This window comes from Podarcis liolepis (assembly GCF_965112155.1).
Source record: "Podarcis liolepis genome assembly, chromosome: 14".
Classification (NCBI taxonomy): Eukaryota; Metazoa; Chordata; class Lepidosauria; order Squamata; family Lacertidae; genus Podarcis; species Podarcis liolepis.
Genome location: NC_139569.1, coordinates 38,439,884 through 38,453,590, shown reverse-complemented (window position 1 = coordinate 38,453,590; position 13,707 = coordinate 38,439,884). Strand labels below are relative to the sequence as shown.

Sequence of the window (13,707 nt, the reverse complement as noted above, 5' to 3'; positions counted from 1 at the left end):
ATCCTCAGGGTACCTTACAATTCTATGATTTTTTAAAATTGGGTTTTTTATGTTAAAAAGCAAACAGATTAATGCATCTATTGTCTCCACTTTCAGTTCATAGTCTTTTTCACAATTCATTTACGTTTGGTGAGAGACATTTTTGCCATAGACATCTTGCAGTTGGGGCAAAGGGGAGAGGGATGGGGAAATTATTCTTTCATTCTATTGTCTATTCTTAGTGTGGGCGACTTGTGTCTGCATTACATGGGTAGGTCTTTTATTTGTTTGTTTAATTATTTTTATTGATATTGCGAGAGGTTAGGGGTTCCCAAGCTTGGTTGGTTGTGTTTAGTTGATTGTGGTGTGGCTTATTTGTATGAGGGAGGCGGGCTAGGTTGTTGGGTCAGGTTAGCTGTATTGATTTGTATGTTCTTAAAGGGGACAGGTCATTGTCCTGTGTATGTAATAAAGGGGAACCACACTGAGGTGAAGACATCCTCCATAGCTTGTCCCCGTGCTGGTTTGAGTTAGTTGATTAACTTTTCTAGTATGGCGGTTTCCCATACATTTTGGTACCTGTGGTCTATGTTCATTCCTGATAGGTCCTTCCAATGTCTAGTTATGATATTTCTAGCTGTTGAAAGTAAGTGACTTATAAGTTCCTTGTAGTGTGTGTTGTTGTCCCGGAAGATATTAAATAGGGCAAGTTGTGGAGTTGCTTCTGTTATCTGTTTTGTTATTTTGGGAATTTACCGCAGCACTAATATGCAGAAGGATTGGACTTTGGGGCATTTGCACCAAATGTGGAGGTATGTGCCTATTGCTGTGCGACCTCTCCAGCATTTTGCAATTCTATGATTCTATGTGGACAGAGGATATAGAGAGGTAGCTGGTATGCAAGTCTCAAGTTACGACTTGGTGAGCTTTCATTGGTGTTAAGCTAAGAATCCCATATTCACTCACATAATATGTTCTGGAAGGTTCCTTCCTTCACTTTCAGGCCCAAACTGATTTGCCTGGCACTTGGAAGATTCATTAGGTAGATCACTTTAGTAGATAGCCATGATGATTGTCACTTGGCATCCGTAAGCAGGGGTTGGGAGCCTGTAGACCTCCAGATATTGTTGGACTCCAGCTTCCATCAGCCCAAGCCAGCACGGCAGATGGTCAGAGTGATGGGAGTTGTAGTCCTATAGCATCCAGAGGGCCACAGATTAGCCACCCTTGACTTAAGTGGGATTTACATCCTTAAATGTGGAGGGCTTTTCACAGAGAGTAGCTGGAGTGTTACATCCTGTGAACTATTAATAATCCAGGTAGTAAAAATAAAGTTTTTAGAAGTATACTTAATATGGTATTTTTAGTCTTACTTTTTTGTATACTGTGATTCCTTTCCCTTTTTTTGCACTGTATATCAAGTCACATTTTTTAAACCAGCTACAGCTGCCTAAATTGGTTTTATTTTAATAACAGCTTGATTCGCCTCCACAAACCTCCAAGTTTCTTCCCCTACCCCATCTGCTTAATTTCATTGGGTGACTTAAGCACGTGTCTAATTCTCTCATCAGCTGAAATTAGTGGGATTCCAAGTGCTTACCTTTGGCAGGATCATGCTCATAGTTGGCACTAAATGGTCTTTTAATGATCAGGGGGTCATTGTTCTTGGCCGTCTTGTAAAAGTTATCTGCTTGCTAAGACACGGAGGCAGAGGCGCTTTGAGTTGGCTTTGTCTGGCAGTAGTACTGCATAGATAACTTTTTCCTGCAACTCCAAAGAGCTTGGGCAATTCAAATGCTCTCTTTCCCCCCTTTTATGCCAGGAACTTCTCAGCATGGCATTGCCGCACGCTCTTTGAATGCCTCCTCAGTGAAGCTTTTGGCTTAACCCTTTAGCCTTCAACCTCTGAATCACATTTCTGCATACCTGTCCTCCGGTGCCCTTTGTATTTCCCTCCCCTTCCACTCACCCCCCCCCCCCGTCTTCCTTACTGTCTAAAATAAGATCATAAGCTTTTTGCTGTTAGGACCTGCTTTTTTTAAGAGCAGGCAGCTGGATCAGACTAAAGGTCCATCTGGCCCAGACTCCATCTTCCCCGCAGCAGCCGACCATATGCCCTGTGGAAGCTCACAAGCGGGCCATGAAAGCAATAAGCCCTCTCCTGTTACTGTTGCTCTTTGGAGACAGTGGCGCACTACCTCTCAACAGTGAGAGTGCTTAAGAATCATAGAATTATAGAGTTGGAAGGGACCCCGAGGGTCTCTAGTCAATGGCAGATGGCCTTCCAAACTGTGCTTTAAAATCTCTCATGTCATGGATGCTTTAGTTGAGATTCCTGCATCGCAGGGGGTAGTTCGTACTGTCCCGAGTGCAATAGGTCTATAGTCTTTGTGGATGGTGGTAGTGTCTGTCTGTCTGACTGACTGTCCCTCCCCCCACCCCTCTATTACACTTTTGGCACTCAATGCCCATCACTCCTGCCTGGTTTGAAGGAGGGAAAGTCAAGAGACGGCTCCTAAAACGGTCCTTTGCTCTAGCAGAGACAAATAGATGAGCTTCTTGACAGGCGCTGCTGGAAATGGTTTTTATAGTTCTCTGCTCTTTTCTTTGTGGTGTTTTATGGCTGGCTTTATTGTGACACAAAAAGCAATCTCGTAAGCCACTCGAGGAGGTTTGGCTGGAGAGCTGGGTACAAATCCTAAAAACAAGTAAATAGAATTATTCTGAAGATTTCACAACAGGTCCTCCCCCCCTTTCATCTCCTTCATCCTACTTCTTCAAGCAGAACTTGCCACGAAATTGTTGCTTCCCTGTTCAGTTCTGCATGTTCTTGCTTCCTTTTGTTTTTCTGCTAGCAGCTTATTTACATGTCTTCAACTCAAAGGCTTGTGTGTGTGTGTTTCATCCCTTAACTCGCTTGTTTTTACAATCTCCTATTCCCCGAAGGATGTTTTTTAAAGTGATCTGTAAGCTACACAGCCTCTGTGTCAAGTAACAACTTTCCAAATTGTGTCATCAAATGAATGTAATTTTTTTTATATAGCTCCCAAAGATCTCTGTGCGATCTTCTGAATAAATACCGACATGAATTTGCATCAAAGGGCGCTGTGCATTGTAGTGCAGCCGAGTCCCTTGGCTGTGAATTGTACTTCATTGGTGGTTTAAGTTGACCCTGAGCAGCTCCATCTATTATGGAGCAAGGACAATGTTCAGCAGCACATCCTGTCAGAACTGCAGGGCAGTATTTGTGGATAGCACCTACTTATGAAATTAACAAAGTAAAGTGGGGTCTCTGAAGAGGAAGGGAACCATTTATTGCGGCTGCTTTGAAGTGCAGCCTTTGTTTGCAGGGAAGATAAATCCACACATGAATCCAACCAACACATGTGGAATCAATTTTAAACCGGAGTTAGTCTTTGAATAGTCCAGTGGCTACTAAACAATTGAAAAGGAAGTGTCCCTGAGCCACTTTTAATTTTTACCCTTATATAAGTAAAAGCTATTTTCTTCACAAGCTAATCGTAGTTGAAACTGAAGCATGCCCTTTCTTTTTTTTTAATTCAGAATTCCAATAAGTTATTATAAAGCAATTAAACTAATGACTGATGCTGTATAATAATAACAGCTCGTCATTGGCATGATATCCAGGTAGTTGATTTTTAGCCTCCTACTGCATAAATTTCCTGCCAGCAGCTGGCCAGAATATATGACTTGCATTTTTAAAAATTACTCATCCTTTAATGTGTGGCAAATGGAAAGGCTACTTCATTTTTTCTGCTGCACTAGAGAAACCCCAACAGCAGCCAGGAAAACTTCCATGATGATGTCACTATGCTAAGGATATAAGATATAATCCCAACTGGGTGGTAGTGGAAGCTCACTTTAATGAGATGCCATACTCCTCCAATTGTGGATGTGATGAATTTGTTGAAATGCCACCAGCATAAGCCGAGGCAATTGTCTTCCTTGATTGCTCCGATTTATATTGTTTTACAAGACTGTCAGGATACTTTCTGAACTGTTCTTGAGAAACTGCAAAGGTGGCATCTGCTGTCCAGAAAAGCTCCCCCCCCAAATAATGTTCTTTCAAATGATACATAGGCCTCTGTCACAAGATGAAATAGCCCAAAGGCGTGATCTTGTAAGGCGACGACATGCTGAGAAGCTAGCAGCAAATCAGGAGCAGCAGTCGGCACAAGAGACAAATGGAGGAAATACAGCGGACCAAGTTCTAAAGACAGGTGAGATGAAACGCTTGCCAGGGAAGAAGATTCGGTGGATGTGTTTGATTCATGATTGGTGATGAAATGCTGTTGCTTTTGTCATTTTAAATAAAGCATGGCAGATCAGCCTATGGGCGAGATCAGTCCACCAAACCTTTGCCTCTAGCCTTCCCAGCCTGATTTGGGGCGAAGAGTACAGAACACCCATGGATTTTTATCCCAGTAGTGGCATTAGGCTGGGTAGAGAAGATCCATATCACTCCTGACCCCTGCTCACCAGATGAATGAGCAGAGGAAAGGCACTTGGATTCAAATATGCTGCCATTTTTATCCAGTTGATTGGATATTGGCATAAGTTGGGTTTGTTGCATTAATGTCTGCATGTTACCGTAAGCAGTCTTGAGTGCAAGATGAAGCAGAATAGAAACAGGGAAATGAATGTTTGCACCTCAACCCTTCCTTAGGCGATGATCAACCACCTACAAGTCAAATGGAGGCAATGACCCTGGCTGCTGCAAAACAGGAAGCCGAAAATAAGGACGCCTTTGTGGCTTTTGCAAGGGTGTTCAGTGGAGTTGTGAGAAGGGGACAAAAGCTCTTCGTTCTTGGACCAAAATATGATCCTGCTGAGTCGTTGCACAAGGTAAGCCCCTTTTCCTTATCTCACAAAGTGTGCTTTTCAAAAGTTCAATCTCCTACCCCACCCAGAGATGGACAACTTTTGGCACTTGGGGTGGTGGGTGGAAACAGATCTGGCCCTGTGCCTTCAGCTGCTGATCACTCTCAAGGTTTTTTGCACGCGTGGCATCCCAACTTCTGTCTCATTTGGCTCTCATTAGGGTCTGTTTGGAGCAAACATCAACCCTACCAGCCACACTCTCCTTTTGTCTTGGGCATTAGCAGGAAAGTTTCCTATAATTTAGCTTGGCATTGCCTGTTCGGGGAAATAATAATAATTGGGGGATTTGTGGTATTCCATTTTCTTTACTTATGAGAACCTTGTAATCAAGCTTTCCCTTGCAGCTTAGAATGTAAAGGAAGAAAGTGTTCTTGTTTATTCTTAATGTTGCCTTTTTGTTTTTTTCAGAAAAATGTGTCGAGAACTTTTTTTCTAGAACAGTATCCATTACTGAGTGGCTCTATTTTCTCTCCTTCCCCATGTTTATTTCCTTGTTTATGTGGGATTTGTATACACTTAATAGTAAAAACCTCCAAGTGGTGTACATATAATAAAATACACGTAAGAATTATTGCTGAAATTCAGAGTTGGAAGACGAGTCGGCCCTAGCTAATCAAGATATAAATCAAATCAGCAGTTAAAGAACGTACATTATAAAATTAAATTACATACATTTCAATTTGGCCACAGCTTCCTGTAGGATGTTCTGCTTCTGATAACCTGCCTTCAGTGCCTCATTTGACTTGCTGCACTTTAGAAGATCTCTACCTATTGATGGGGAGAGGACTTGAGGAACTACACGAGGTGCCTTCAGGGAACGTGCTGGGTGAGCATACTTTTAATTGTTTTCATTTTGTCCTCCAGTGCTATCATATATAAAAGATGCATTTCTTGAAACGTGCTTGCCATTGCGCCAGTGATGGGCAACATCCTTATTTCTGAAGACTGCATTTGAAAATACTTTTATTTATTAAATTCCTGTACCCCCCCCCCCCTTAGGGACCCGGGTGACGCTGTGGTCTAAACCACAGAGCCTAGGGCTTGCCGATCAGAAGGTCGGCAGTTCGAATCCCCGCAACTGGGTGAGCTCCCGTTCCTCGGTCCCAGCTCCTGCTCACCTAGCAGTTTGAAAGCATGTCAAGTGCAAGTAGATAAATAGGTACTGCTCCGGCGGGAAGGTAAACAGTGTTTCCATGTGCTGCTCTGGTTCACCAGAAGCGGCTTAGTCATGCTGGCCACATGACCCGGAAGCTGTCTGCGGACAAACGCCGGCTCCCTCGGCCAATAAAGGAAGATGAGCACCGCAACCCCAGAGTCATCCGTGACTGGACCTAATGGTCAGGGGTCCCTTTACCTTTGCCCCCCCCCCCCTTTGGCCAGAACAGCTTCCCATAGTATAGTTTACAGGGACTCAAAAATAATAAAATCCATCTAGTTAAAAGACAGCATAAAGGAAATGACAATATGAAGTAAGAACCAGCAGTTTTCCAATATTAGCAAACGACACCAGTAATTGGAATAGAATGAGACAGGACTCCATGGGTCGTCGGATCGTGTGATGCTGACTTTCTTGCCCCTGTCATGATCACACCGTTGGATCATCCAGCCCAGCTTTCTCAAAGTTGCTGCCCTCCAGATACTTAAGCTCTCATCATCCTTGATGGTTGGTCATGTTGGTGTCCAACAACATATTCTTGGGTACGCTAATTCTGTTTCACCGACTACCATCAGTTATTGGATGTGGGATCTTTGCCTTGCAAATCTTGTGCTTTACCACTGAGCAAGGCATGCAGAAAACCCCATGTTTAGCACCTGTCCATTTAAAAGGATCTTTAGCAGCTGGGCTGGGACTCTGGAGGAGAACCAATGCTAGCTAGAAATGACTGAACTAGATGGACCAGTTGTTTGGCTCTGTATAAGGCAACTTTGGATGGCTGTTCTCCTTAGTCTGAGTCTTTCTTAAAGCAAGAATACACCCAGACCTATTCTTCTGAACCTTTGAACTCAGAAAAGTAGATAGGAATGATTTTCTAATTCATATGCATAAAGAGGGAATAATAGTTTTGTCTTGGTAACTTTGTCAATTGCTCATCTATTTGACTCTTCAGTATCCTGTGATGTGTGTGTTTTCATTTTTGCACCGTGAACAACACCCAGTGCCTGAGAAGTTCAGTATAGTCATTAACCACAGAGGAATTGGAGAGTTTTCTAAATTTGGTTAGATTTTAGCACATGCACTGGTGGTGACATTCAAGTAGATATCAGTTCTTAACATATTTAAAATATGCTGTGTTTTTTGTGACCAACATTAATATTGCATATTTCCAGAAATAGATATTTATCTCCTAAAAGATGTGGGAAACTAAATTTCCCCTCCAAATCTTTGTTTACCATGGAAACTTAAAATCCCTTCCAGATGTCTTTCCCTAACTCATTTGATTTTAAAATGCTGCCTCAGAAGCCATGTGATATTCATTTCTTTTCATCAACGTTGGTAAAATGACGAATATCGGCAGAGCTCTGCTTTATCAAAACTGGTTTTGATTAAGCATTTTGGGATAACTTTTCTTGCCTTTTTAAATAAATTTCCTGTGTCCTGATTTCTTGTATGTTTAGTTTCCATGATGGCTTAGATCTGTAACTTAGTTTTGTAAAACCTGATAAATGACAGATTCTTCATACTTGATTCTCCAAAATGCCAAGTTTTTAAAGGCTGAGCCTTAATTTTGCATTGCATGCCTGCACATGTTTACCTTGCCGTACTGAATGCAATTGGACTTGCTCCCGGTGAGTGTGTGTAGGACTGCAGGTCTAGTTGCTTTAAAAGAGGTTGCTAGCACCACACCATGGAAGCTCTCAAAAATATACATCATCCGAATATAAACATCACTGGCTTAGGTGTAATTATCCCCCGATTTATCTTACGGTTGGTATGATTTTTATTGAGAGCTTTGTGGTAAGATGAATTTGATTCTCTCTCTCTCTCTCTCTCTCTCTCTCTCACACACACACACACACACACACACACATACACACACACACACACGCTAGAAGGTTGCTTGGGGGCCTATGGTACTTGAAGCCTGTATCTGTTCTGAGTCTTGTTGTGATCAATGTCTGAAATTGTTCAACCAGCACAGTGAGGAAGAAACTACCGTACCACTTCATATTGCAGGTGGGAAGTCACATTTTTGAATGCTTCCCTATGTAAAAAGCATCAGGGAGAAGAGGGTGGGTTAAATTTTGTGTGTTTTGCTTAGGGAAGAGGAGGTATTTTAAAAATGGTATCTCCTGTCTGCAGTTGTCAGTGTTACAGTTCAAAATTCTAACATCTCAATCTTCCACATCTCTAGACTAGACTTGAAAGGTGCCAGTTTCAGCTACAAAGACACAGTGTTTTTCATTGGATAGAAAGAGTTTTTTAAAAATACACTCCTGCAAAATATCATACCTACAGCTAACACTTCATTCAGTAATGCCCCTGACAAATGTAATTTTTATACAGCAGCTAGCATTTTAAATATTGGTAAATAATTTTCAGTAATTGTCAGGGGATTTTATTCTCCATCTTTTGTTCTGATAAATTTGCCACAAGCCTCAAGTAAAGCAGAAGTTGCTAGGGTGGCAAGAGGCAGGGGACCCTATTTGTACTAAGCTGAGATTCTTTGAAAGCAAAACTAAACTCAGCAGACTTCTTGGGCAGGCAGCGGGGGGTAGCATGCGAACCCAGTGCTTTGCTTGGTCTTGTGAGCTAAGCCATGCTTTAGCACCGTGCACAAACATGCCCAGAGAGGTCAAGAAAGCACTTAAATGTGGTTGTGTAGAAGCAGTTCCTAGGGCTGGCACTTTTGTGCAAAAATTGTTGCTGCAGCCACAGTTGTGGATGGGCTAATTCACACATCACAATCTCCACCTAAGTGCAAAAGTAACTGTAGATGGCTTTGGGCGCCACACCTGATGTTTGTCTTTTTAAATTTTGTGAACCAGCTCCAAGGCTCTGTGGTTTGATAGGTTCAGCTTTTAACACAATTTAATTCCTTAAAGAAAGAAAGAAACTAGGCCATTGGAACAAACAAATGCCATGCAGTTGGCAATTTGGTTCAGGGAGAGATGCCAAACATCTTTGCCCGAGGTGCATGTGTATATTAAATAGTCTTCTAAATGTAAACCATCTGTAAGTGGTGAATTTTTCCCCCCAAGAGGAATTAAAAGCCAACCAGTGAACTTTGGGAAGCTTACTGCTGATCTGGTATCAGATTTTGAATAGAAACATTTGTTTTTCATTGTGTTTTAATATTATTTGGGTTTTGTATTCTATGGGTTATAAGGGATCCAAAGCAGTTTCGAATTTTAATTTCTTTCTCATAAGGTATGTTGTAACCTTTGAGTGGTGTTTTTGTATAGAAAGCCTGCATCTCCTTCCTCCGTCTGCCAAACGATATTCTCTTTTTCTTATGCACAGATTTCACAATCATCCATATACAGCATGTTTTGCCAACCTGGCGCCCTTCAGATTGGGTCAATTACAGCTCCCATTAGTCCCAGCCAGCAGTGCATCTATGATGTCTAGGGCTAATGAGAATTTAGTGCACAGAATCTGTAGGGCCCCAGGTTGTTGGCAAGGGCTGCAGCAGGGTGTGACAACCTTGGGAACTGACTTTATCTATTTAAAACACAAAATGCTAGACTTTATACTCATGGAAAAAAAGCTTGAAAATGTGCAGATGCCCACTGAAGTGTTCCTTAGGGCTTCCATTAATGAGGGATGGCTCCATATATATTCATTTTTCGCATACATATCTGCCTTGTACAGCTCTGCTACCCCTGCCCTGCTACATCCCTCTCGATTACTTGCCTCCTCCTTTGCCCTTTCCCACAAGCCATTGCCAAAACACTAATGTCCTCGGACTTTTTCCTCCCAGTGTTGCAATTGGAACAAATCATACCGCTTTAGCATAATCCAGCAAAAATTGGCACGATACTTTCATCAAGATATGGCATAGGGATGATGGAATGTTTTTGGAACATAAAACTATTGCGGTGATTTGGCCAGAAATGTCTGCCTCCTTTATCAGGGTCTATCTTGTCACATTCTCTGTGAACTGCAAAATTATAAATTTTGCTCCATATCAGTGGGAAACTGTGTCGTCGTGATTTGCAGCATATTCTGGTTACACTCTTTTTAGAGATCTGCCACTCTTGGAGAAATTTTATATTTTAAAAACCGTTTTACGGGTCAGAACGTTGTTGATGTGCTTTGATGTGGGTTATTGCCAAAGAGAGTCTTATTTCTGAAACTAGTGGGGCTCTATCTGGTACATATTTTGGCGTTATTTATTATAGAAAAGTCTATACAGTGGTGCCCCGCAAGACGAATGCCTCGCAAGACGGAAAACTCGCTAGACGAAAGAGTTTTCCGTTTTGGAGGTGCTTCGCAAAACGAATTTCCTATGGGCTTGCTTCGCAAGACGACAATGTCTTGCAAGTTCCTGCTGGTTCCCCCCCCCCTTTTTCTAAGCCGCTAAGCCGCTTATCAGCTGATCCGATCAGCAGAAAAGCCGCTAATAGCGCTAATCCGCTAATCCTTCAATGGGCTTGCTTCGCAAGACGAAAAAACCGCTAGACGAAGAGAATCACAGAACGGATTCTTTTCGTCTTGCGAGGCACCACTGTATTTCCAGGAGTAGAAACAACTCCCGGACATTTACATAAAGAGAGGCATACATAACTTGAGTTTTGGTGTGCTTCTGGACTCAACCCTGACCATAGATGCCCAGGTTTCTGCGTTGGCCAGAATTGCATTTGCACAGTTGAAGCTAGTGCACCAGCTACACCTGTTCCTTGAGATTTCTGATTTGACCACAGTGACACATGCCTTCGTTGCATCCCACATGCTCTATGTGGGGATGGCTTTGAAAGGTGCTCAGAAACTTCAACTGGCTCAAGGAGCTGCAGCCAGATTGTTGGCTGGGGCTGGTTATGGGGAGCATACGACTCCCTTGCTGCAACAGCTCCAATGGCTACTACTCTGTTTCCGCACACAATTGAAAGTGCTGGTTATGACCTAAAAAGCGCTGCATGGCTTAGGTCCAAACTATCCAAGAGACCTTTTTAAAAATGTATTTACAGTGGTACCTCAGGCTACAGACGCTTCAGGCTACAGACGCTTCAGGTTACAGACACTTCAGGTTACATACTCTGCTAACCCAGAAATAGTACCTTGGGTTAAGAACTTTGCTTCAGGATGAGAACAGAAATCGCACAGCAGCAGCGGGAGGCCCGATTAGCTAAAGTGGTACCTAGGTTAAGAACAGTTTCAGGTTAAGAACAGACCTGCAGAACGAATTAAGTTCTTAACACGAGGTTCCACAGTACTCTGTATACCGCCCTTCATCCGACGATCCCAGGGCAGTTCACAACATATTCCCTCATATGAACCTGCCCTGGTTGTGAGATCCTCAGGGGAAAGCCCTTCTCTGTGTCCCACCACCCTCACAGGAAAGGGCCTTCTCGGTGGCTGCTCCCAGGCTCTGGAACTCCCTCCCTAGAGAAGCTAGACTGGCTCCCTCCTTGCTGTCCCTCCTCCAGCAGGTGAATACCTTCTTGTTCCAGCTGGCTTTTGGGAACCAACTGCTTTTAATGAAAGGGCTGGTGCTGGGCTGTTTCGTATTGTAATTATTTGTATGTTTTAAACAGATTTTATATACGTATGTACAGTGGTACCTCGGTTATTGAACGAAATCACTTCTGGAAGCCCATTCAGCTTCTGAAGTGTTAGAAAACCAAGGCGCAGCTTCCTATTGGTTGCAAAAGCTTCTTGCACTCAGCAGAAGCTGCGTCACACATTTGGGTTCCGAAAAAAGGTTCAAAAATGGAAGCATTTACTTCTGGGTTTCAGCGTCCAAGAACTGAAACATACGGCAACGGAGGCGTTTGGGAACCAAGGTTCCACTATACAGTCATACCTCAGAAGTCGAACAGAATCTGTTCTGGAAATCTGTTCAACTTCCGAAACATTCAGAAACCAAGGCGCAGCTTGCGATTGGCTGCAGGAAGCTCCTGCAGCCAGTCAGAAGCCGCTCCAGACGTTCAGGTTCCAAAGAACATTCGCAAACCGGAACACTCACGTTTGACTCACAAGGCATTTGTCAACCAAGGTACGACTGTATATACCATATTTTTTGCACCATAACACTCACTTTCTTCCTCCTAGAAAGTAAGGGGAAATGTCTGTGTGTGTTATGGAGGGAATGCCTACGGATGGCGGGGGGGGGGGGATCTTCAGTCGTGAGCAGAGGATCCATGGTTCCCCTTCCTTCCCTCCTCCGTAGCTCGCTTTGAAACAGCAAAGCGGGAGAAGAGCCGCTGAGTGGGGAGGAGAGAGAGACAGAGAGCCCGCTTCTTTAAAGCAGCAAAGCGGGAGAGGAGAGGAGCCGCTTACACGAGTGTAACCGGCTCCTGTCCGGTTGGTTCCTTTAAAGCAAGCAGGCTCTCTGTCCCTCTCTCCTCCCCACTCAGCTCGCTACATAGCAGCAAAGTTTTTCAGCTCGCTAAGCCGGGGATGGTGCTTTAAAGGATGCTTTAAAATGGTGCAAAAACGTGGTTACAAAGCATGGATCCACATGGATCCTCAGGATTTTTGCATTGGGCTACTCCAAACTCACTGTCAGATCACATGTCTGTGGCCACAGCATGAGCCACAAAAAACATACATCCACTGTTTCGTTTAGAATATTTTTTTTCTTGTTTTCCTCCTCTAAAAACTACGTGCGTGTTATGGTCAGGTGCGTGTTATAGAGCGAAAAATACGGTAGTTTTAATTCTCTCGGTGTTTAATTGTTTTTTAATTGCTGTTTTTCCAGTGTTTTTCACAGTGATTGTTTTTATCTGCGAGCTGCCTTGAGTCCTATCATGGGAAAAGGTGGGGTATAAATTAATATATAACAATAACTGAACCAATGAGTAAACCAGTTAATACTAGTATCCGGTATAGTACATGGCAGCCACTCTTGGGTTCCATGCTTCTCTTGCAAACGTGAGTGTTTTCCTTCACACTTCTCCATCTGGGGGCTGCCCTGTGTTATCCAATGCCCAGATATGTTCCCTGTCCTTCGACCTCCTGTTTGTATTGGGGGGGGGGGCACCTCCTTCAAGATATTCTCCTTTTAAAATCCCACCAGGGGGAGGGGAGGAGAATCTGATCTCCGAAACATCTAATGGTTTAGAAGGAATTCTCACTACGACTACATTTTCATACTAAGCCTATTAAAATATCTAGACATTTCCATACAGCCTTTCTCAAAAACAAATTTAAGCTTGTGCAGACGTGTGGAATCTGAAACGCTGATAGGCAACCCAGATATCAGACCAGCAGAGTGTTCACTGACAATGTATAGCTTGCTTGTAGCTTAAAATGTCTAAACTTCTTTGGTAGAGTTAAACAAAGGGGTGTGCTGGTACCCAATAAAAGCACATTGCAGTAAATCATTTAGAACAGTTATCGACATTAATTGGAGCTGGATCCTACAAGCTACTGCAAAAAAAGTAGGATAATAAATAGCCTGTTCTTTGATTTACATTTTTTATCCACATTTTCCCAAGGAGTTCAGGGTGGTGTGTGGGATTTCTCCCTCCTAATTTTATCCTCACAACAACCTTGTGAAGTAAGTTATGTTGGGAGGGGCCAGTAGACCAGGGTATTCCAATGAGCTTCACCACTGGGTCAAAGTGGGTGGGGATACCCTCTCCTCTCTTACTGCCGCCCTTCTTTCCATTCATTCTCTCTCTCTCTCTCATGCACACCACCTATCTATTCCTACAAATGCG

At 43.1% G+C, this 13,707-nt stretch overlaps 1 protein-coding gene across 1 annotated transcript in view; it reads left to right on the top strand.

The window, feature by feature from the left end:
- The window catches only part of EFL1 (elongation factor like GTPase 1), a 67,297-nt gene that overhangs the window by 15,154 nt on the left and 38,436 nt on the right, over positions 1-13,707 (top strand). The window contains exons 13-15 of the mRNA XM_083475322.1: positions 4,081-4,220; positions 4,667-4,845; positions 5,572-5,707. Of these exons, the coding sequence (XP_083331448.1) occupies positions 4,081-4,220; positions 4,667-4,845; positions 5,572-5,707 (455 nt within the window). The remainder of the gene's footprint in view (positions 1-4,080; positions 4,221-4,666; positions 4,846-5,571; positions 5,708-13,707) is intronic.